This window comes from Grammomys surdaster, unplaced genomic scaffold (assembly GCF_004785775.1).
Source record: "Grammomys surdaster isolate TR1022 unplaced genomic scaffold, NIH_TR_1.0 170, whole genome shotgun sequence".
In the NCBI taxonomy this organism is placed as follows: domain Eukaryota; kingdom Metazoa; phylum Chordata; class Mammalia; order Rodentia; family Muridae; genus Grammomys; species Grammomys surdaster.
In genome coordinates this window covers 15,056,453-15,081,334 of record NW_021604618.1, presented here as the reverse complement: position 1 = coordinate 15,081,334, position 24,882 = coordinate 15,056,453, and the positions used below count along the sequence as shown (strand labels likewise).

Below are 24,882 nucleotides of genomic sequence, written 5' to 3'. Positions count from 1 at the left end.
CTAAACAATTAGTAAGTGGAGTAAAATGAAATTTTATAATTCACATAAGGTCTGCTGAATAATATAGGTCTTCACTCATTATTTCAGTCTCATGGCTAAAGTAGATTTAAGACTTCACACAAATCTTTAAATTCCATTGTCTCAGGCGTCTCATGGCAGTTTTCATCTCTGTGTTCCTCAGTGTGTATATAATGGGGTTCAAGAGAGGAGTGACCACAGAATAAAACACAGCAAGGCATTTATCAAGTGACTTGATGGGAAAGGGCCAGGCATAAATGAAAATGCAAGGTCCAAAAAACAGAAGAACTACTATGATATGAGCAGTAAGTGTAGACAGAGCCTTAGATGACCTATCAGAAGGGCGGCGCTGGATGGTCATTAGAATGATACCATAGGAGATGATTAGCAAAACAAAAGAACACACAGTAAGCACACCACTGTTGGCAATGACCATGATGTCTAACTTATATGTATCTGCACAGGCAAGTTTGAGTACTCTAGGAAGGTCACAATAAAAACTGTCAACCTTATTGGGACCACAAAATGGTAAGTTCACTGCAAAGGCCAATTGGCTCACTGAATGTAGAAAACCAATTCCCCATGCTGTAACCACAATGCCAACACATACATTGCCATGCATAATTGTAGTGTAATGTAGAGGCTTACAAATTGCTACATATCTATCAAAGGCCATGGCTATGAGGGTCACCAGCTCACTCCCCCCAAAGAAGTGAAGGAGGAATATCTGTGCAAAACATCCATGAACAGAGATGACTTTGCGTTTGCTGAAAAAATCAGCAATCATCTTTGGTGCTGTGACAGAGGACAGACACAGATCTATGAATGAGAGGTTGGCCAATAGGAAGTACATAGAAGAGTGGAGGTGGGAATCATAGATCACAGTCATGACAATAAGAAGATTTCCAAACACAATTCCTATGTAGAAAACAAAAAAGAATACAAACAGAAAGATCTGAAGTTCCTGAGAATCGGAGAGTCCAATGAAAATAAACTCTTTCACTACAGAGTTATTTGCTTCCCTTTTTGATTCATTCCAGAAGAGAGTCTCTGTACTTGCCTTGGAGAGGAAAATAAGAAACTAAGTCAGAGTTGTTATATCCAAATTTTAGCCTCTGTTCACTCATTAAGGACTTGCTGTGATCTATTGCATACAACTTCCAAGCTAAAAATAAAAACTCATAGCTTAATTCTCATTGCTTCCTTGCCTGTCTTGTTCTTCAGTTAGCCAAGCCTCCCAATTTCTCTATGGTTTTAGACTCCATCCTAAGACAATGTTATTATTTGTGCCTCTCCTTCTGTACTTTCTTCCTAGACTTCATTCATCTATGAATGTCAAGACACTAAGATATACAGAACAGTCCTTAAATTTAAAATATTAAAGTCCTTAGAAGAAAAAGCATTTTACCAAAAAAATGTACAAAATAGAAATGGCAGAACTAAGTAAAACTATAGAAGTTTAAAAGATTACATAACACAGCACACATCTATAACATCAAAGACAGAGATAGATATGATGAGTAACGTCTTATGGGAGATAAGAGGATATAAAGAAATATCCTGATTAGAATCCTTTTATTTGTTATTTGTTTGGATAATTACTTACAACCAGTTGTGCTTACAAATTATGTTCATCCCTCTATTATTCCACATCGTTTTCCTAACCACTTCCCAGTTAAGAATCAAATTACTGTGTACAAAATCATATGAAAACTTTGTGATTCTCTTTTATCCAAATATGGGAAAATCTAATCATAAAATAATTCATTAACCTCTTTAAGTTTGTGTCTCTTTAATCCAGTAAAAATACAATCAAGTGAACACTGACAACACTCAAGGATAGGAGATATATTATGGTGTGGCTAGTTCATTAAAGCATTGTTTTGGGGAATCATACTATTCATAAAAGGTGTTTAGAGTTTTAATTTATTTTAAAATGTTGAAACATTTTGGGAATAGAGAAGAAGATAGAGAAGGAAAGCTTCCAGAACATATCTTCATGAGAAATATGCCTAAAATGAAGATGGCTCAAGGGCTATTAGTTGAAGGAAATCAAAATCTACCATAGTAGAAAATAAGAGTTTAAGAATGTAATTTTTCAGGAAAAAAAAGAAATCTTGTAGCTCATTATGAGTCATATCTGCAGAGTTTTGTTACTAAGAGAAGAATGATAAAATGCAATCCCCATCTAGTGTCCATCTACCAGCTCCCAGTGTCCTCACGCTTCATTGGGGAATGTTAAAAAGACTCAAGATGTTTTTGAGGAGTGTACAGATTTTATTTTTAAATTTGCATTCATTGAAAGAGTTCTTCTGCACCTCACACTGTGTATATGATACTAAGGAGAAAACACTTTAATCACACTAACTTTGAATTCAATCTTTCAAATGCTGTGCTTTTCATAACCATCTTTGATCTTAATTTGTTATTCTATGAAACATGTTTTTATTCATTGGGATAGGAATCAAGGCATTGGGTTCAAGTTGTATCCACTGCTTGATCCTGGATGTCTTATGAAAAAAGAGCCTTTATTTTTCTGGATTCAAAATGGTACAATCCAATCAATTTTTCTCAGATTCTCCACAGTTTTAACAATATATTTTGAAACTTTTATGAAAAAAAAGTTTAAATTTTTTCTGAGCTTATTAATAAAAGATAAAAAAAACCTCACAGAAAAGAAAACACTAGATTTTGGGTGACAGGAGAATTGTAAAATCCACTAAATGAAGAGAAAGTGATTTGTCAAGTCAGGAAAAGGTATAGGAGTCAGTGCTTATTGCTAGAACACCACTAGCAAGGGTTGTTCTTTTACTATTACTCATGATAATTATTATAAGTACTTAAGGCAACTCTAAAGGATTTTCCATTTGTTTTCCTGAAGAAAATCATAACTGAGCTCTGTATAATTAAATTCTACTCATAGAAACATGTAATTATTAACAAAGTTCTAACTTGTAGTTGCTTCTACTGATGAATTTAAATTTTGTTATTCCACTTACCTCTTTCATAACTTGAGAAGATAGCTGTAACTTAAGGATTAGAACAGTACAGAGTCCCTTTTATACACTCTTTTCAAAGCATTAACATTTCTGGGAGATTGACTTTTATGTGAATTGTCCTCATGAGCAACCTGATTGGCTAATGGTAAACATTCATGAAGTAACCAGAAGCCCTTAGAGAATTCAGAAACAGCCTGAGGATTCCTGGCAGACTGATTCAATGTTGCAGGTTTTTTCTTGGCCTTGGAGGAAACAGTCTATTCCTGAGTTAAGGATCATTGTCACAATTTCTTGGGTCATTGGATAATATTACTATCTCATTGAACCTAAGTTTTATTGCCAAAAGTTAAAATAAATGAGATAACGTGAAGAAATTAAATTCTATACATATTAATCATGTAGTGAAAGATAACATCTAGATTTTATACAAATAGGATAGCTTAAGCTGTCAAAGACCAGTATGTGGAGGGCATAGAAAAAATATTCATTAGTATTAGTATTAGTATTAGTATTAGTATTAGTATTAGTAGTGCTTATAGTTTGCTTTATTTTTCTCATTTATTTGCAATGAAGACATTAAAATGAGCTCAGATAAACAGCTAATGTTTTAAAATTATATCTAATTTCAGAAAATAAGTATTCAGAAGTACTCTAAATTGTACGTCTTTTTCTCTAAATCATGAAATTATTCAAAGTAGACTACGAGACCAACAAAATTATGCTATTATAATATACAAAAGTTGTTTTTTTTCCTATGGAGTTGAGGGATTGCATGATTCAAAATCTATAGTCTATGTCTTAAATGTCAAATACATTATATATGTATTTAAAGTATATACATTATACATTGCAAACTCAGCTGGTAAGAACACACACAAGTGTTATTAATGTTGCATTTTTCAATTTTTCTTTCTTAAAGTACACAAGACTATTTCCTCTTCAGTTTACATATTTGTTGCTTCTAATAAAGCCATATTTTTCCACATTGAACCCACATAACCTTAAGAGATATCTATTAATATTCAGTGTTGTTCCACCTGCAAAGAGATACTGATGTGAATATTTTTTACTTAATTTCAATCTTTTTTTACAGTCCAGTTTTTATCTTTTTCCCTGTCCACCTTCCAACAGTTCTTTATCCCATTTATCCTCCTCTGTCTCCAAGTAGATGTCCCCACCTCCACCCCACCACACCCACCACACCCACCACACCAGGTCTCCCCACTCCCTGTAACCTCAAGTTTCTCTAGGGTAAGGCAAGTCTTCTCTCACTGAGGCCAGACCAGGCAGTTTTCTGATATATATTTGTCAGGTGGCCTCAGAGCAGCTAGTGTATGCTGCCTGGTGGCTCAGTGTCTGAGAGATCTAAGGGGTCCAGGTTAATTGAGACTGCTAGTCTTCCTATGGGGTCACCCTCCTTCTCAACTTCTTCCAGTCTTTCCATAATTCAACCACAGGGGTCCCAGACTTCATTCCATTGGTTGAGGTATGTGAATTTTTACAAGCAAAATGACATGGAACTTTGTGCTGTAATTGCTGATAATTACACTTTAGGTATGCTGACTACCTAGAAAAACCATATGTAGTACTTCTATTTTATCATCAGCTGAATTTATTGCAACTGAATCTTGAGTGAAATTATTTGAGAGGTACATACTTTAATTTTCTAAAATAAGTAGAAGAAATGTTTGTTTTCCATAGAGTTCATACTTGTGGTGTTTATTTCATACCTGCCAATATCACATACACTTACAGATTGCACTTCATCAGTCATGTGATCAATATTAGACAGAAATTTGCCATGTATAAGGAAATTATATTCACAGCATGGGATTTGTTCTGGTCATATATCACATATTTAGCATGTAGTCTTGTAACTAAATGAGGATGCCTCAACCTCACGTAGAAGGTTAAAGAAAATAATCACAGGAGGCAGAGGAAGGGAGGGACATGGGTGGGAGAAGCTAGGGGGAGGTAATAAAGGAAACAGGATCAGTTATTGGGGGAGGCATGAGAGAAGCCCAAAGGGCCAGGAGAATGAATGGAAATAAGCAGCCTAGGAGGTGAGAGGTAGGGGGACCGTCTAGAAAGTACCAGAAACCCTGGAGGTGACAGACTCTCAGGACTCAATGGGGGGTGATCTTAGTCAAAATGCCCAATAATGAGGAGAGGGAACTCATAAAGTCGACATCCAGTAGATAGACAGAGCCTCAAGCAGAGGGACTGGTTTACTAAGCCACAGTCAATATATTCTTTATTCCAGAAATATTCTTTATTCCAGAAATATTCTTTATTTATTTAATTAATTTATTTTATTTATTTATTTATTTATTTTTTAATTTCTTTTTTTTATTTGAACATGAAATGCTTTTTTTATAGCATGTTTTACAAGGGGAGGGGGTAAGAGGGTCCAGGTGGTGGAAAAGTACAAAATCTTCTTGGCCTGTGCCTTGAAACATGTCATGGTCTATATGGTACACTGCCTTGAATTATGATCTACCTGCAGTTCTTCAGAAGATATGGTACACTGCTTGAGTTATGGTCTCCCTGCTATTCTTAAGAAGACATGGTACTCTGTTTTGAGTCTATCTGCAGTTGCTAAGCAGGATCTTGCAGTTGCCAAGCTTCAGAGGACATTGTGCAGGTGGGGAAAGGTAGGGGGTAAGGGTAAGGGCGAGGGTCCTGGCTTCTGGCATCTCCCCCTTCTCTGTTTAGTTAGAGAAGGCGTCTTATGTTCAATCCCAACTATGTGAGTTTTGAATTTGGATGTCTAATTATGGGGGGTCTTAGACAAGTTCACAACCCCAAAACACTGATGTGAGACGAGTCACATCGATGGTCGAAGGCTTTAGGCTGTCGACGATGGGCAACGTCAAGGGACTCTGATGTGGGTGAAAGGAGGGTGAGAGCCCTGTCTTAGGCCATGTAGGCTGCACCCACTCCCAGCACCACGCACTCCTTTTCGGCTGCATTGGGTGGGCCCCTGGGAAGTGGACCTACAATAATCCCGTCATTGGGCTAACTCACAGCCATCCTAGTCTCTTGTAAATGTTCAAGTTACCAACCATTTGTCAGTTTGGGGTGTAATATTGTCATAAAGGAAGGCTCCCCAATGTTAGCGGCCATATCAAGGGTGGCCTTGGTTTAGGAAAAAGCCAGTTTTTGTTGTGGTGATCAAGAGGCCAAGCTCTTTAGCGAGAGAAATGAGGGCAAAGCCAGGCATACCAGGAACCCTTCTGGAGGGCGTGGAAGTCTAGGGGTCGACCGTAGGGGGAGGCAGGGGAGCTGACAGCTGTGTCAGTCTCCTGTGGAGTCACTTCTGGATCCTCTGCAATTTTCAGCTGATGGTAATGAACTTCAACTGCTTTCTTGATGGCAGCATCAACCTGGTTCCGTGGACGACAGGTCACGGGCGATGATCTCTGTCTTGCTCAATCTTGATGTTGTGCGCACATCCTCTCAATGAGGGTCCGTCCGGATGGGTCCGTGCCTCGAGCCCCACGTCTGGGTGCCACTTGACCCAACCGGCGGGTCCTGGTTATTCGTGGGGGCGAGGAGGACTGCAACCTGCTATTTTTCAGAAGAAATGGTACACTGCTTGAGTTATGGTCTCCCTGCTATTCTTCAGATGATATGGTACACTGCTTTGAGTCTATCTGCAGTTGCCAAGCAGGATCTTGCAGTTGCCCAGCTTCAGGGGACCTTGTGCAGGTGGGAAAAGGTAGGGGGTGAGGGTAAGTTCGAGGCTCCTGGCTTCTGGTCCATCTGGGTTAGAACTTCTAATAGCAGGCATCACGGGTGATTCAATTTTACCTGGAAAGAAAAAAGAAGGGGATTCTCAGGGAGATTTCTCTTCCCTGGATGTAAATTGTTATTCATCGTATTTATGATTGGGCCTGGCTTTGTGAGGGTATCTATTTTTTTCATTAATATTTGTGGTAGCCGGTTAGCTGTGCCTTCTGTGGTATTGGGCAGGCATATCAGTCCTCGGCTCCATAAGGGAATTGGGACTGGGGCATTCCCTTTATGGGTATGAGGGTCCTTCCCCATATCTGTGGCAAAGTTTTGTTGGTCTTGGTGGTGCCCGAGGTCACCAACATGGTCAGCAAGAGATTTGCCATGAGCTTTCAGCTTTAGAGAGAGAAAAGTGAACAAGGCATGATGGAGAGTATTTCAGGGGGACTCCTTCTGAGGGGGTACCATTCCCCCTCTTTTGTTTTTAAAGCCAATTTTTCAGAGTTCTTGTAAAATCAGGGCAGAAGCGCCAACAGTTGCTCCTTCCACACTCAGAGAGTCATGAAGGCCTTATTTAAGGATATATAAATCTATATTAATAATCTTTTGTCAAAGGACTTTTATAGCTCCACTGACAATCAGACTATATGATATATCGATTAGAAATAGCTTTTTCTACTTTTTGTGAGATTACCTCTCTTTTGTCAATTAACTGTTGAGGAAGTTAGGGTTTACCTCTTTCTTGAGAATATTGAACAGAGATTTAAATTCTTTTGTGGAGAGCTTAAAATAGTATCTTAGCCAATTTGCATCTCCTAGAAACTTTTGAAATTAATTTAAAATAAATAGACTCCCTTTTTTTTAAATCCTTTATCTGTGTGGGGTTTTTATTGGGTATTATATGTATTTACCTTTCAATGTTGTCTCCTTTCTCATTCTCCCCCCAAATCCCTTATCCCCTACCCCTTCCTCCTAATTTTTGTGATGGTGTGCTCCAAACATCCTCCCAGTCCCATCTCCCTGCTCTCGAATTCCAACACAGTAGGGGATCCAAACTTTTGGGGACCTTGGCCCTCCACTTTCACTGGAGTCTAACAAGGTCACCCTCAATTCCCTATACAGGTGCGTGAGTCCCTCCCTTTGTGCTCTCTGGTTGGTGGTTTAGACTTTGGGAGTTCTGGTTGAAACTTTTGATGCTCCTTCTAAAAAGGACCAACGCATTCATACTTTGGTCTTCCTTCTTCTATGTGAGTTTTATGTGGTCTATATGAAGATTCTTAGAAATTGTGAGGTTTTGGGCTAATATCCACTTACCAGTGAGTGCATACCATGTATGTTCCTTTGAGATTGGGTCATCTCATTCAAGATGATATTTTCCAGCTCCATCCATTTGCCTAGGAATTTTGTGAACTGATTGTTTTTAATAGCTGAGTAGTACTCCATTGTATAAATGTACCACATTTTCTGCATCCATTCTTCTGTTGAAGGGCATCTGGGTTCTTTCCAACTTCTGGCTATTATAAATAAGGCTGCTATGAACATGGTGGAGCATGTGTCCCTGTTGTATGTTGAAACTTCTTTTGGGTATATGCCCAGGAGTGGTATAGCTGCGTCCCTAGGTAACGCTATGTTCAATTTTCTGAGATACCGCCAGACTGCCTTCCATAGTGGTTGTACCAGTTTACAATCCCACCAACAGTGGAGGAGTGTTCCTCTTTCTCCACATCCTCGCCAACATGTACTGTCACCTGTGTTTTTGATCTTAGCCATTCTGACTGGTGTGAGGTGGAATCTCAGTGTTGTTTTCATTTGCATTTCCCTGATGACTAGGGATGCTGAATACTTCTTTAGGTGCTTCTCAACCATTCGAGCTTCCTCAGTTGAGAATTCTTTGTTCAGATCTGTGCTCCATTTTTTAATAGGGTTCTTTGATTGTCTAGAGTCTAATTTCTTCAGTTCTTTGTATACCTTGGATATTAGCCCTTTATCAGATGTAGGGTTGGTGAATATCTTTTCCCAATCTGTTGGTTGCCGCTCTGTCCTATTGACTGTGTCCTTTGCTTTACAGAAGCTTTGCAGCTTTATGAGGTCCCATTTGTCAATTTTTGGTCTTAGAGCACAGGCCATTGGCGTTCTGTTCAGGAACTTTTTCCCTGTGCCTATGTATTCCAGGCTTTTTCCCAGTTTCTCTTCTATTAGTTTCAATGTGGCTGGTTTTAGGTGGAGGTCCTTAATCCAGTTGGAATTGAGCTTTGTACAAGGAGATAAGTATGGATCAATTTTCATTTTTCTACATGCTGACCACCAGTTGGACCAGCACCATTTGTTGAAAATGCTATCTTTTTTCCATTCGATGGTTTTAGCCCCTTTGTCAAAGATTAAGTTACCATAGGTATGGGGGTTCATTTCTGGGTCTTCTATTCTATTCCACTGATCCTCCTGCCTGTCTCTGTTCCAATACCATGCAGTTTTTTATCACTATTGCTTTGTAGTACAGCTTGAAGTCGGGGATGGTGATTCCTCCAGAAGTTCTTTTATTGCTGAGAGTAGTTTTCGCAATCCTGGGTTTTTTGTTATTCCAAATAAATTTTAAGATTGCTCTTTCTATCTCTGAGAAGAATTGAGTGGGAATTTTGATGGGGATTGCATTAAATCTGTAGATGGCTTTTGGCAAAATAGCCATTTTTACTATATTAATCCTTCCAATCCATGAGCATGGGAGATCTTTCCATCTTCTGAGGTCGAGATCGGCTTCGATTTCTTTCTTCAGGGGAATGAAGTTCTTGTCATACAGGTCTTTTACTTGCTTGGTTAGGTTCACACCAAGGTATTTTATATTATCTGTGACTATTTTGAAGGGTGTCATTTCCATAATTTCTTTCTCAGCCAGTTTATCTTTTGAGTAGAGGAAGGCTACTGATTTGCTTGAGTTAATTTTATATCCAGCCACTTTGCTAAAGTTGTTTATCAGGTTTAGGAGTTCTCTGGTGGAAGTTTTGGGGTCACTTAAGTATACTATCATATCATCTGCAAATAGTGAGATTTTGACTTCTTCCTTTCCAATTTGTATCCCTTTGACCTCCTTGTGTTGCCTAATTGCTCTGGCTAGGACTTCCAATACTATATTAAATAAGTAGGGGGAGAGTGGGCAGCCTTGCCTAGTCCCTGATTTTAGTGGGATTGCTTCAAGTTTCTCTCTATTTAGTTTAATGCTGGCTACTGGTTTGCTGTAAATTGCTTTTACTATGTTTAGGTATGGACCTTGAATTCCTGACCTTTCCAAGACTTTTATCATGAAGGGGTGTTGAATTTTGTCAAATGCTTTCTCAGCATCTAGTGAGATGATCATGTGGTTTTTTTTCTTTGAGTTTGTTTATATAATGGATTACATTGATGGATTTCCGAATATTGAACCAACCCTGCATTCCTGGGATGAAGCCAACTTGATCGTGATGGATAATTGTTTTGATGTGTTCTTGAATTCGGTTCGCTAGAATTTTATTGAGTAGTTTTGCATCAATGTTCATAAGGGAGATTGGCCTGAAGTTCTCTTTCTTTGTTGTGTCTTTGTGTGACTTAGGTATGAGTGTAATTGTGTCTTCAAAGAATGAGTTGGGTAGTGTACCTTCTGTTTCTATTTTGTGGAATAGTTTGAAAAGAATTGGGATTAGGTCTTCCTTGAAGGTCTGATAGAATTCTGCACTAAAACCGTCTGGTCCCGGGCTTTTCTTTGTAGGGAGACTTTTAATGACTGCTTCTATTTCTTTTGGGGTTATGGGACTGTCTAGATGGTTTATCTGGTCCTGATTTAACATTGGCAACTGGTATTTGTCTAAGAAATTGTCCATTTCATCCAAATTTTCCAATTTTGTTGAATATAGGCTTTTGTAGTAGGATCTGATGATTTTTTTAATTTCCTCAGTTTCTGTTGTTATGTCCCCCTTTTGAGTTCTGATTTTATTAATTTGGATACTGTCTCTCTGCCCTCTGATTAGTCTAGCTAAGGGTTTATCTATCTTGTTGATTTTCTCAAAGAACCAGCTCCTGGTTTTATTGATTCTTTGGATAGTTCTTTTTGTTTCAATTTGGTTGATTTCAGCCCTGAGTTTAATTATTTCCTGCCTTCTACTCCTCTTGGGTGTATTAGCTTCTTTTTGTTCTAGGTGTTTCAGGTGCTCTGTCAAGCTGTTAGTGTATGCTCCCTCCAGTTTCTTTTTGTAGGCACTTAGAGCTATGAATTTTCCTCTTAGCACTGCTTTCATTGTATCCCATAAATTTTGGTATGATGTGTCATCATTTTCATTAAATTCTAAAAAGTTTTTAATTTCTTTATTTCTTCCCTTACCTGATTATCAAGGAGTAGGGTGTTGTTCAGTTTCCATGTAAATGTGGGCTTTCCATTCTCTTTGTCATTTCTGAAGACCAGCCTTAGACCATGGTGATCTGATAGGATGCAGGGAATTATTTCAATTTTCTTATATCTGTTGAGGCCTGTCTTGTGCCCAATTATATGGTCTATTTTGGAGAAGGTACCATGAGGTGCTGAGAAAAAGGTATATTCTTTTGCTTTAGGGTGAAATGTTCTATAGATATCTGTTAAGTCCATTTGGTTCATAACTTCTGTTAGTTTTACTGTATCTCTATTTAGTTTCTGTTTCCATGATTTATCCATTGCTGAGAGTGGGGTGTTGAAGTCTCCCACTATTATTATGTGAGGTGCAATGTGTGTTTTGAGCTTTAGTAAGGTTTCTTTTATGAAAGTCGACGCTCTTATATTTGGCGCATAGATATTCAGAATTGAGAGTTCATGTTGGTTGACTTTTCCTTTGACAAGTATGAAATGCCCTTCCTTATCCTTTTTGATAGTTTTAAGTTGAAAGTCGATTTTATTCGATATTAGAATGGCTACTCCCGCTTGTTTCTTAGGACCATTTGCTTGAAAAATTGTTTTCCAACCTTTTACTCTAAGGTAGTGTCTGTCTTTGTCACTGAGGTGGGTTTCCTGTAAGCAGCAAAAAGCTGGGTCCTGTTTGCATATCCAGTCCGTTAGCCTATGCCTTTTTATTGGGGAATTGAGTCCATTGATGTTAAGAGATATTAAGGAGAGGGTGTTGTTGCTTCCTGTCATTTTTGCTAATAGTGGAGACATCGTTTGTGTGGTTATCTTCTTTTGGGTTTGATGGAAAAGGATTATTTTCTTGCTCTTTCTAGGGTATGATTGCCCTCCTTGTATTGGAGCTTTCCTGCTATTATCCTTTGTAAAGCTGGATTTGTGGGAAGATACTGTGTAAATTCAGTTTTGTCATGGAATATCTTAGTTTCTCCATCTATGGTAATTGAGAGTTTTGCTGGGTAAAGTAGCTTGGGCTGGCATTTATGTTCTCTTAGGGTTTGTATGATATTTGTCCAGGATCTTCTGGCTTTTATAGTATCTGGTGAGAAGTCAGGTGTAATTCTGATAGGTTTGCCTTTATATGTTATTTGGCCTTTTTCCCTTACTGCTTTTAAAATTCTGTCTTTGTTTTGTACATTTTGAGTTTTGATTATTATGTGACGGGAGGTATTTCTTTTTTGATCTAGTCTGTTTGGCGTTCTGTAGGCTTCTTGTGTGATTATGGGCATCTCATTCCTTAGGTTAGGGAAGTTTTCCTCAATAATTTTGTTGAAGATATTTACTGGCCCTTTAAGTTGGGAATCTTCACTCTCATCTATACCTATTATCCTTAGGTTTGGTCTTCTCATTGCGTCCTGGATTTCCTGGATATTTTGAGATAGCAACTTTTTGCATTTTGCATTTTCTTTGATAGTTGTGTCAATATTTTCTAAGGTATCTTCTGCACCTGAGATTCTTTCTTCTATCTCTTGTATTCTGTTGGTGATGCTTGTGTCTATGACTCCTGATTTCTTTTTTAGGTTTTCTATCTCCTGGGCAGTCTCCCTTTGTGATTTCTTTATTGTTTCCACTTCCATTTTTATGTCCTGGATGGTTTTGTTCAATTCCTTCATCTGTTTGTTTGTGTTTTCTTGTAATTCTTTAAAGGATTTTTGTGTTTCTTTAAGGACTTCATCCTGTTTTCCTGTGTTCTCCTCAAGTTTTTTGATAGTGTTATTTACTTCCTTCTTGTAGTCCTCTAGCATCATCATTAGAAATGATTTTAGATCTGGTTCTTGTTTTCCTGGTGATATGGGGAGTTCAGGATTTTCTAATGTGGGAGAACTAGGTTCTGATAATGGCAAGTACCTTGGGTTGCTGGTGCTTGTGTTCTTGTGCTTGCCTTTCGCCATCTGGATCACCTTTGTGCTATCAGTGCTGTCTCTGACTGGAGCCTGTCTTTCCTATTATCTAGGTTGTGTCAGAACTGTTTGGGATGGGTTTTGCTGCTTGAGTTAGAGATGAGGCCCAAGATGTGCTCGGTGCTCAGGTGGAAACCGGAAGGGGCCGGGGCTCCGGGTCAGGAGCGGATTCCTGGATCCCAATGAGTCCCAGTGGGTCCCAGTGGGTCCCAGTTGCTCCCTGATTGGGGGCGAGCACTGCCACCTCCTAGCCTAAGAAACTGCTTGAGCTAGCTTGAGCCACGGAGAGCCCCGCTCCCTCTAGGTTCTGTGAGATTGGGTGCAGAGCTGACTCCCGGGATCTGCTCTGGCACAGACCGGAAGGAACCCACGCTCCGGGCCCTGGAGTGAACTCCTGGGTCCCAGTGGGTCCTAGCCACTCCCTGTTCGGGGGCAAGCACTGCCACCTCCTAGCCCAAGACCCTGCTTGGCACAGAGGTCCTGCGAGCCCCGCTTCCTCTGGAGTCTGCGAGATTGGGTGCAGAGCTGCCTCCCGGGATCCGCGAGTGCTCGGGCCCAGACCGGATGGAGCCCGCTCCAGGCCAGGAGCGAATTCCTGGGTCCCAGTGGGTCCCTGTTGCTCCCTGTTTGGGGTGAGTGCTGCTTTTTCCTTACCTGTAATGCTGCGTGAGTTCAAGCTCCTGGGAGTCCCTGTTTTTCTTGGTTTTCTGCGGTTGGTTACGGAGCTGCTGCCTGCGACCTGCTCTAGGCTCGGTCCCAAACTGGACTATTTTATTTATTTTTATTGGATGTTTTATTTACATTTCATGTTATCCACTTATCCCATTAAGCCCCCCTCCCAGGAACACCCTATCCCATCACCCCTCTTCCTGCTTCTCTGTGGATGTGCCCCTACATACCCCCCAATCACTCCTCCCCACCCTCAAATTCCCATTGGGGCATCCAGCCTTCATGAGACCAAGGATCTCTTCTTCCACCTATGCCCAACAGGGCCATCCTCCCTTACATATACAGCTGGATTCATGGATCCCTCCCTAAGTGCTCCCAGGCTGGTGGTTTAGACCCTGGGAGGTCTGGTTGGTTGGTATTGTTGCTCTCCTCATGGGGCCGCAAACCCTTTCAGTTCCTACAGTCTTCTCTCTAACTCATCCATTGGGAACCCCATGATTATTTCAATGGTTAGCTGTGAGCATCTGCCTCTGATTATGTCAGACTCTTGCAGACCTCTAAAGAGACAGCTATATCAGGCTCTTGTCAGCATGCACTTCCTGACTTCCACCTCAGCATCTACCTTTGGTGACTGCACATGGAATGGATACCCAGGTGGAATGGTCTCCAGACGGCTTCTCCTTCAGTTTCTGTTCCTCACTTTGTCTCCATATTTGCTCCCTTGAGTATTTTGTTACTCCTTCTATGAAGGACTGAAGCACCCCCCATTTGGTCTTCCTTCTTCATGAGCTTCATGTGGCCTGTGAGTTGAATCTTGAGTATTTCAAGGTTTTGGGCTGATATCCAATAATCAGTGAGTGAATATTATGTGTGTTCTTTTGTGATTGGCTTACCTCACTCAGGATGATATTTCCTAGTTCCATCCATTTACCTGAGAATTTCTTGAATTCATTGTTTTTAATAGCTGAGTGATACTCCATTATGTAAATGTACCACATTTTTTTATCCATTCCTCTGTTGAAGGACATCTGGGTTCTTTCCAGCTCCTGTCTATTATAAATAAGGCAGCTATGAACATAGTGGAGCATATGTCCTTGTTATATGTTGGAGCATCTTCTGGGTATATACTCAGGAGTGATATAGCTGGGTCCTCAGGTAATGCTATGTCCAATTTTCTGGGGAACTTCCAGACTGATTTCCAAAGTGGTTGCATCATCTTTCAGTCCCACTAACAATGGAGGAGTGTTCCTCTTTCTCCACACCCTCACCAGCATCTACTATCATCTGAGTTTTTAATCTTAGCCATTCTGACTGGTGTGAGATGGAATCTTAGGGTTGTTTTGATTTGCATTTTCCTGATGACTAAGGACGCTGAACATTTCTTTAGGTGATTCTTGTTCATTTGAGTTTCCTCAGTTGAGAATTCTTTGTTAAGCTCTATACCCCATTTTTTAACAGGTAGAAGCCCGTAAAGAGGAAACACAAAAATCCCTTAAAGAACTGCAAGAAAACAAAATGAAAGAATTAAACAAAACCGTCCAAGATTTAAAAATGGAAATAGAAACAATAAAGAGATCTCAAAGGGAGACAACCCTAAAGATAGAAAACCTAGGAAAGAGTTCAGGAGTCATAGACAAAAGCATCACCAACAGAATACAAGAGATAGAAGAGAGTATGTCACGTGCAGAAGATACCATGGAAAACATTGATACAACTGTCAAAGAAAATGCAAAATGCAAAATGCTCCTAACCCAGAAGTATTCTTGTCTAAAAGAACTGCAAAGACAAAATTGGCGAAGAGACAGAATGGAAGGTGGCCAAATGACTGGTCCAACTTGAGGTCCATTTTATGGTGGTAGGAGGTACCAAAGTCTGACACTGTTCCTGATGCTATATTTTGTTTACAGATGGAAGCCTGGCATGGCTGGCCTATGAGACACCCTTAAGCAGCTGACTGAGACAGAAGAAGATACTTACACCCAACCATTGGACTCCTACGGTTGAATTAGTTGAAGGATTGAAGAAGCTTAAGGGAAGAGAGATTCCATAGGAAGACTAGCAGTCTCAACTAACTCAGACCCCAGGGAACTCCCAGAGACTGAGCTACCAACCCGAAGCATACAGTGGCTGAACAGAGTCCCCTGGAACATATATAGCAGAATTCTGCATGGTCTGGCCTCAGTGGGAGAAGATGTGCCTAATCCTTAAGAGACTTGAGGCCTCAGGAATGGTGGAGGCCTGGTTGGTGGGGGACTCTCTCAGAGACAGGGAGAGGAGAAATGGGGTGAAGAACTGTGGGAGGGTGGACCAGAAGGGATGGGCAACAACTGGAATGTAAATAAATAAAATAATTTTTTTTAAAAAATGGTAGTCAATTAGATTATATTGATATAGTAAGAGACCAGGCAAGAACAAACTTCTCTATATTTTTTATTGATGAAGTGAATGGTTTTGAAAAGTTGATGGACATTATCAATGCTGGGATGACTAACAGGAAGTTTTACTTGTCTCTTTTTTCTATTTACACAAATATGTAGCTCTCAGTATTCTGCTTAACAGAGAAGTCCCTAAGAGATGTCCAAGATAATTATTTCCAACTTCTTCGTTTTGTTCAGAACACAAAATAGGTAACATGGAACACCCACGAGACAATTTCAGGAAGTGAAGATTGGTCAGGCTGAAGAAAAAGCTGTCTCTATACAACACGAATGTCTTCATAAGCACACATCAGATGAGAAGAAAATCTGACCCAAGAGAACCTTATTATTTTTGGTAAGTTATCTCTTTGTTAGTCATCTATTTTATAATTCTTAAAATATTTCAAGTTATCTCTTTATGCCAATATTTACTATGTTTTGCACTGAGAATTGTTTCTTTGTCTTTCATCAGCATTAGAGGGCAATTAATATGTTTTCTCTACCTCTGCTATATTTTGAGTGATCATGTCTATATCATAAGTTCATCATTTTTTAAGTCAGGAAATCCATATGAGTAGTATTCAGCTAACATTTTACAAGTATTCCCTTCAACTTAACCAGACAAAATGTTTTTAAATGAAAGAGTACATAGTAGAGAAGACAACTGTAATCATGGATTTGGGAGTAAAATGAAAGTAAGTTTAGTGGTTATTATAGAAATGAACTCAAAAAATTATGAAAACAATTGCCTTCAATGAGAAAAAGAATTATCCACTTCCTAATATGAACCCCTAGTATACTGTTAAATAGAGAAGTCAGTCCTGAAACCATTTGCCACAACAAAGATGGATTCAACAGATTGAACTTACATGCATTTATCCATACACATATATTCATACATCCCTATATCTAACACTAAGAATCAAGGACAAAGAGGCCAGTCACTGAGGGGTAGCATGGCAACAGGATTGGAAATAAAAGGTATTGGTATTGGTATTGAGAATAAAATGAAATAGGAAAATGATATAATTTTACTTTAAGTAAGAACATATATAAAATCATATGTATATACATATATATGTATATAACTAGAGTAATTTATAAACATATAAATTTATAAACATATATAAATACATATGTATATATTTATATATGTATATAGCACATATGTATTTATGTATGAACATATTTGGTACAGTTGAAAATATTTTATATATGCAAATATACATATATACATACATATATATTTATGTCTGTATATATATCTTACACAGAGTTCAGATAAACATTAAAATCACTTTTCATACATTTATGAACAATGTTGTTTCAAGAAACACTAGGAAATACTATTAAACAGAACAACTCACTTATTATTGTGTTGTAGATATTAGAAAGATTTAATGATCTCCATGTCTATATTTTATGTTTTCACAACACATCAAATTGAGTATGTGACTTTCTCTAAGCTACTGTAATATATGGCATCATTTTTACTAGCATCTCAATTATCACATGTAGACAAAACATTCTAAGTAACATCATTAAAACAGGTCTGATAATGCATAGTCACTACTATGTATCAGAAAGCAGTTGTAGGATTTTACATTCACCAAGCGTGAACCAGTAGTGTCCTACGACATCTATAATATTAGAGGTGACAATTCAAAAGGCATTACTTGAGACTTGGTTCTATTTTGCAGCAGAAGTCTAAAAGGACAGTTTGGCATCATTTTAGAAATGACTTCATTTTATTAGTAACTCCCATTTGTAGCTCTATTGTTCTATCTTGATTATCAAAATTGAGCTCAATAACCCCAACACCATACTACAGTAGAAGAGAGGAAAATGCAGGAGTCCTCAACCCTATGCAAAGAATCACAGCCAACAAAAGATTCCTGAGAGTGGGAATTGAAATATTCCAGGACAAAGCATTTCCATTGGTTACCCAGTACTAATGGTCAGCCTTGAAAACATACACAAGTAACATTGTATAGACTGAATTCTGTTCTCAGAATTTATTCTGAATATAGTCTTCCCCTTCTCTTTTCCTCTATGTTCCTTCCCACCTCCTCTCTCATTTGGATCCACTCCCTTTATGTCTTTCACTAGAAAAGAACAGGCTTCTAAGAGATAACAACAAAACATAACACAATAAAATATACTAAGATAAAACAAAAACCATCATACTAAAATTGGATATAACAAGCCAATAGAAAAATTTAAGAGCCCCAAGAGAAGGCACAATAATCAGAGACTCAATATTCGGAAGCTTCATAAAATTACTAAAAAGAAATCTATGGTATATATGCAGATGTGTGGATCCATGTAGGCCCTGTGCTCGCTTCTTTGCTCTCTGTGGGTTCATATGAGCTTTGCTCTGTTGACTTATAGCCTTGTTCAGCCCCATGATTTGAAAGAGAACAGGGAACAATATATAGAAGAATCTTGAGGGGGGAAATGAAAGAAAGAAATGTTGTAGTTATAGCATAATCTTAAAAAATAAAAGAAAAAATAGAAAAACAAAACAAAAAATTCAGGTTGACCTAAAATATCTTGACATGTGGAAAAAAATCATTCAACGTACACATGTTCTTCACTGTATAATTAGTGTATTTTCTTTCTTGATGGTGGTGTTTGGGATTTCATTGTTTAGGATAAAAGAAAGCGAGACCTATAAATCTTAAAACATCAAGAGAAATTCTGAAAGGAGAAGAAAATGGGCAATGACTATTCACCATCTGGCTTCAGTGTTGTTCAGTATATCAGCATAAGCACCCCATCTGTGCTTTGAGCTGAATAGTTGCTGCTTGCTGAAGTATAATTTCACACTCATTCAAGACTGACAGCCAAGTGACTGGTATGCTTGCATGGTTATTTAATCTATTATCTTTTTAAAGACACAGATGATCAGTAGAACAAGGACACAATGATAAAATATAGCGATGATAGGTGATATATTATTTATGTCAGGAAACTACAATGTTTCAAAATTGAAAGTCCATTCAAAGTTAGTTCATGAAATTTAGGACCAATATTTTCTACTGCTAAGATTGTGACTTTTAGAGCTCAGGTCCATGTATGAGTTGAGCAGTTGCTTGATCAATCCACTTCTTCATGTATTTGCAATGTTAGTTTGTTAGTTTAGTTGAATAAGTAAATTTTATGATATATATATATATATATGAATAACCGTGAACCTGCTTTTTGCATTTTAATTGTATGCCTATGTATGTCTTATACGGTTTTCTCTATGCTTCCCATCTTAGGCTTTCCCAACATGTTCTTTAGAGTTTTAAGCTAAAGTTTTCATTTATTGATATTATTCTACTCATTCTCAAAGAAATCATTATATATTCTGTCTGAATATTAAGATCTTATAATACCATTTGTACTGAAATGCAATGCAATTCCCCACCAATTGCCAAACGTAATCCATGTTTTTGTTATGGAATGTCATGATGGCTAGAAACATATTCTGACTCTTTTTTAAGGAACAACACACAATTTTAAGTTTTCACATTATATTCTTGCTCTCTTTACTGCTCTCCTGTAAAAGGAAAGTTCTCACAGAGTATAAAAGTCACCCCTGATACTTCGTTTCTTGGGGAGTTACTCTAGACTCATTAGCTTTCACTTTAGCCATCAATCGCTCATATTTAGCTTAGATTTCTATTCAAGTAAGTTTCTGTGTGAATGTCAAATTCTAAAGAGAATGTAGTCTCTCTCATACTTCTAGTTGTTAGTTGTTTTTTTTTCTTGCAGGTTATTTCTGAAGACATGCAGAGTAAAATGGATGAAGTCAATCACACTATGGTGTCAGAATTTATACTCTGGGGACTTGCCAGCTCACAGAGGGTTGAAGTCTTACTCTTTGTGGTATTTCTAATGCTTTACCTTCTCATTGTTTCTGGAAATATTGTCATTTTAGTTTTAATCACCACTGACCCCCATCTGCATTCTCCCATGTACTTCTTGTTGGCCAACCTGTCTTTTATTGATATGTGGCTTTCCTCAGTCACCACTCCTAAGATGATCACAGACTTTCTCAGGGAAAACAAGACCATTTCCTTTGCAGGATGCATGTCGCAGGTCTTCTTCGCCCATTGCATTGCTGCAGGAGAGATGGTGCTGTTGGTGGTAATGGCTTATGATCGCTATGTGGCCATCTGCAAACCACTCCACTATTTCACCATTATGAACCTGAAGAGATGCACTGGGTTGGTGTTCACTTCCTGGACAACTGGATTTGTACATGCTATGAGTCACTTGATAGTGATTGTGGAGTTGCCTTTTTGTGGACCTAAGGAAATAGACAGTTTTTTTTGTGACATGCCATTGGTAATAAAGCTAGCTTGTATGGATTCCCGTGACTTGGATGTTCTAATGAATGCTGACTGTGGACTTGTAGCTGTAACTTGCTTTATTCTGTTGCTTATTTCTTACACATATATCCTTATCACTGTATGTCAGAGCTCTAAAGCTGGTGCATCTAAGGCAATGAACACGTGCACTGCCCACATTACAGTAGTGCTGATCTTTTTTGTCCCCTGCATCTTCATCTATGTGTGGCCTCTCAATATCACCTGGTTGGATAAATTTCTTGCCGTATTTTACTCTGTTTTTACACCTCTCCTAAATCCGGCTATTTATACAATGAGAAATAAAGAGATGAAAAATGCCATGAAACGATTTATAAGCAATTACCTTGGTCACAAAGGAAATTTCTAATGTCTAGAAACCTGTACCAAATATTTCACATAGTAAGAATGATTGTTTGAAATAAATTTTAAATCAGAAAATATAATTTATGTTTACAATTTGTACAAATCTCCAAATATGGATATATGTTAATCATGTAAAGAGGATGTGACATTTATGGACCAACCATCAAATTACTGTGAGTACTAAATTTAAAACCTCATCATGCATGATTTTTCTACACAGGAATGCCATTTAACTATTCTCCTATGTTTTTAGTATACTTTAAATTAATGTTTTTTGACAAAAACCATATGTTTATAGTTATAAATAATATCTTAGTAAATTTTACCTGAATATAATTCTGTACATCATTGTATACCCCAAATTTTCAATATCTTTCCAATTGGCAAAAGTCTCCACTTTTGCCTGATCACAGCTGTCTACTAAAACACTAATGAAGTGGGCTGAAAAGGATTAGAAAATATCAAACAAAAGATATATATTTAACAAAACAGCAATGGTCTGTATAATTTGTGGTTTTTATTTTATGTAACATGAACAAAGTATCATAATAAAACAAATAGATTTAAATGAGATTTCTAAGTTATCTCCACCTGACACTAAAGTTTGTTCTTTAAATTATTATTTAATATAGTATAATGTCACAAAAGATAATCTCCATGATGTCTGTTTCTATAAATAGAATGATTAATTATTAGAACTACTGTACTTAATTTAGTTGTTAATACATGAGTCATTAGCAAACATATTTGTAACTGCATATATGGTGCTGTTGGTCAGCAAAGCTGCAGATCTCTCTAAATCTCTAACCACTTTATGTATATACATACATTTGGTGAATGGAGAAAAGCTCCAAAGAGCAAGCTCCAACAACTTTATGTTTTCTATCACAGTGTATATTCCCCAGAAAAATCTGCCAAGAAGTATAAAAATTTCAATGTGGATACATTCTATTTTTCTTCTAGTGAATGAGTATAGTGGGTATACGTAAGAAAAAACATGTCCCCCAATATCCTTACATGAATAAAAATTTTACATATTAAGAGTGAAATAAACAAATTATTCCTAAGAACCCACATACCTTTGCAACTGAGCAACTTGCTATAGATAAGAGTATGAGCAAGCAAGGTAATTTTCTCAGACAGTTTCAGTTACTGACAGGCTGCAATTTGTGGTTACAAGAAAGGGTCAATTATTTTATTATTATCTTAAAAGTAATCTTATAAAAATTTTAAAAGAATTACAATCCTAAACTTTTAGATAAAAAAATCAGTCATTTCTATGTTTAATCCTCATTATGAGATCTGGTTATTAATATTTTTTAATAAATCATATCAAGAAGCTAAAGGCAAAAATGGGTACAAAAAGTTAATCATCACCTTGCTCACAAGTCCAGCTTTCGCAAGAGAGGCACATTAGCTAGAGCTGTTTAGGCTGCCACTGTCCTTCCATGATCTCAAAACTTCTCTAGCTTAACTATTAACAGTGTGCCTTTCTGAGATCCAAATTGTTTTCTATATCTATTTTTGATTTTGTATATCAAATCCATTATTAGCAAAAAGATCCTAACCTAACTTCACTAACAATCTACTTCTCCAAAATCTTTCTAAGGGTGGTAGTTATTGCTACCAAGCTCTATCTCTAAGTTCTTTCTGAGTATAGAGGATGAATCTGCTCCAGCAGCAATGCTGGAAAAAGATCAAGCACTAATAATGTGAGTGTCAGTGATACTGCCCACTGACAGGTTGGAAGCCCCCTTAGAGTTTCTACACAACTCACAGATTATGAGGAGTGTGATGACCATGAAGGCAATAAGCAGAGTGATGCTCCATAACAGCAAGAAGTGCTCAAGTCACATAGTTAGTCCTCGGGGTTTTGTCTCTCAGAGGCAGACTCACCGTAATTGTGCGAACTGGTGGGCCACATCTCATTAGTTGTAAATCTGTTTTGGCATTCCTCTAGCATGTCTCCCAACAATAAATGTTTAGTTTTATTCTTCCCCATGTACACATCTAGTTTTTCCAAGATTTGTTTAAGATTCTGTCTTTTCTCCTGTATGTGGTTTTGGAATCTGGTGAAAAACATGTCACTCTTATTGTTTAGAGTTAAATAAAGTCCTTCTACTCTATTTTATTTGTTTGCATGTAGATATACAGGTACACCAATATCATACTGTTTTGATAACCAGAGCTCTGGAATATCACTTGAGATCAGAAATAATATTTCAATCAGAGTTTTAATTTTTGTTCAGTAATACTTTGACTGGTTTTTGTGCTTCCAAATTGTTCATATTCAGGATTTTTCAATGTATCTAGTGATTTTTTGAATGATAGCATTTTAATATTGTTTGTGATTTTATGATGGGATATTGTCTTCTGGAATTAGGTTGTTGGTAAGATTTAAAAAAAATGTTCAGCTAATTTGTCTGGATTCTCAATGAAGGACACTGGGCTGGTAGTTTTCTGAGATTCCTGTAGTTTTCTGAGATTCCTGGGGTGTGAAGAAGGGAACCCAATGGAAGAGACAGTTCTCTGACCAGATCCCATCACTTGAGCCTATGGCTTGGTAGTGAGGGTCCTGTAGAAGGGTGGGTTGAGAAATGATGCAGTCAGGTCTCTTGTGTGTGATCAAGACTCCTGGGTTAGAGTGTCATGGGTCAAACATGCAGAATTGCAGAGATCAGATCTCTTTCCTTTCTGACCATGCGAGCTGGAACTTGGTAGATTTTGTTACTGATTAAGTACTATTTAAAGATACTCCATGTCTAGTATATTTGACAATATTATATATTCTGAAATTGCTTACAGGGGTAGTCTGAAGAGTTCTCACTACATAAATGAACACAAAATACCAGTTCTAAGTATAGTTGGTTAAAACAAAAAACAAAAAACAAACAAAAAAATCAGAGATGTTCATTATCTTGATTATGGAGATTCTTTCATAGAGTACATACATATTAAAAGATTGTTCATCTTATTTATTTTCATAATAATACTTTAATAAAGGTGTAAGTGATCTAGAAGAAATAAAAATACAAATAAGCATAAAGAACAAATTCTGACAAATAATGTCAGAAATCAATGAAATATAAAATAGACTCGTACAATTGGTGAATAATGTATTAGGGCAGAGACAGAAATAATTGTGGTGTGTGCATGGGTATGTGTATGTGTGTGTTTATTATGAAAAATTGACTCATAAAAAACATATATGAAGGTTGTTAATCACAAATTTAGCAGGATATGTAGGTTGGGTACCTAGGGAACCCCTGAGATAGTTGAAGCTGATGAGTTCCAAGGGTATCTATGCTATGGTAGCACTTCACAAATAGCTTTTTATTAGGGTTAATAATATGTACACATAAAATTAATAAAGAGTGTTAAGTGAAATTTAAATCTTTAAAGTGTTTCCACTTAATTTTGAATGGATTTGATAAAATGTTAAATAGTCTGACCAGTGAAACAGAGTAAAATCAAATAATTAGACAAGGATATATCAGTGATATTAATAACTGTCAGGAACCATAATGGGACAAGCTAATAACTAGTAGGTGATCATCCTGAAACGTCCTGCCTTAGGTTATTATATAATCTGCAACAGGTGTGTCCTTATTCTGAAAGGCTGTAAGGAACTGATTTTAGGAAAGATTCCTCCTATTAATATGCTTTTGTATTATTGTTAAACAGATATAACAATCACTAAGTAATAGCACACCCTTTGGAGCAGATCTCTGCAGATCCACGAAGATGTACTGTCTTGTAATGATGCTTATATACAGACAAATAGATGACTTCTTAAGTCTTAATGATGATCCTATAAGAATTCCTAAAATTGTATCAGTGATTATTAAGCACTTTTATAATGGGCCTGCTATTAAGTCCTATTCTGATAGTCAAAACTGCAATGAGAAGTCTGCCAGTCTCCCAAGTGTTACCAGGTAATTGCTCTTAGATAGTAACCAGACTTTCTCCTACTCAGAGCACATTCCAAGAGGTTATAAAACAATTAAGCAAAGGTCATAAAGGGAA

General features: G+C 37.5%; 2 protein-coding genes across 4 annotated transcripts; one reads left to right on the top strand and one right to left on the bottom strand.

The window, feature by feature from the left end:
- Positions 1-106: 106 nt before the first annotated feature.
- Positions 107-8,418, bottom strand: LOC114620829 (olfactory receptor 4F4-like). Its single transcript, XM_028766986.1, has 2 exons — positions 8,409-8,418; positions 107-1,035 (listed from the first exon to the last, which is right to left on the bottom strand). Exons 1-2 carry the CDS (start codon positions 8,416-8,418, stop codon positions 107-109), a joined length of 939 nt encoding a protein of 312 aa, XP_028622819.1.
- Positions 8,419-16,428: 8,010 nt separating this feature from the next.
- Positions 16,429-20,860, top strand: LOC114620890 (olfactory receptor 4K3-like). 3 transcript variants are annotated; one of them, XM_028767060.1, is made up of 3 exons: positions 16,429-16,487; positions 18,786-18,989; positions 19,895-20,860. In XM_028767060.1, the coding sequence occupies exon 3, from the start codon at positions 19,910-19,912 to the stop codon at positions 20,858-20,860; it is 951 nt and encodes a 316-aa protein (XP_028622893.1). In that variant the 5' UTR covers positions 16,429-16,487; positions 18,786-18,989; positions 19,895-19,909. The 3 variants fall into 3 exon arrangements, with proteins under 3 accessions (XP_028622893.1, XP_028622894.1, XP_028622892.1); XM_028767061.1 differs by lacking the exon at positions 18,786-18,989; XM_028767059.1 differs by lacking the exons at positions 16,429-16,487; positions 18,786-18,989 and adding an exon at positions 16,782-16,827.
- Positions 20,861-24,882: the final 4,022 nt, after the last annotated feature.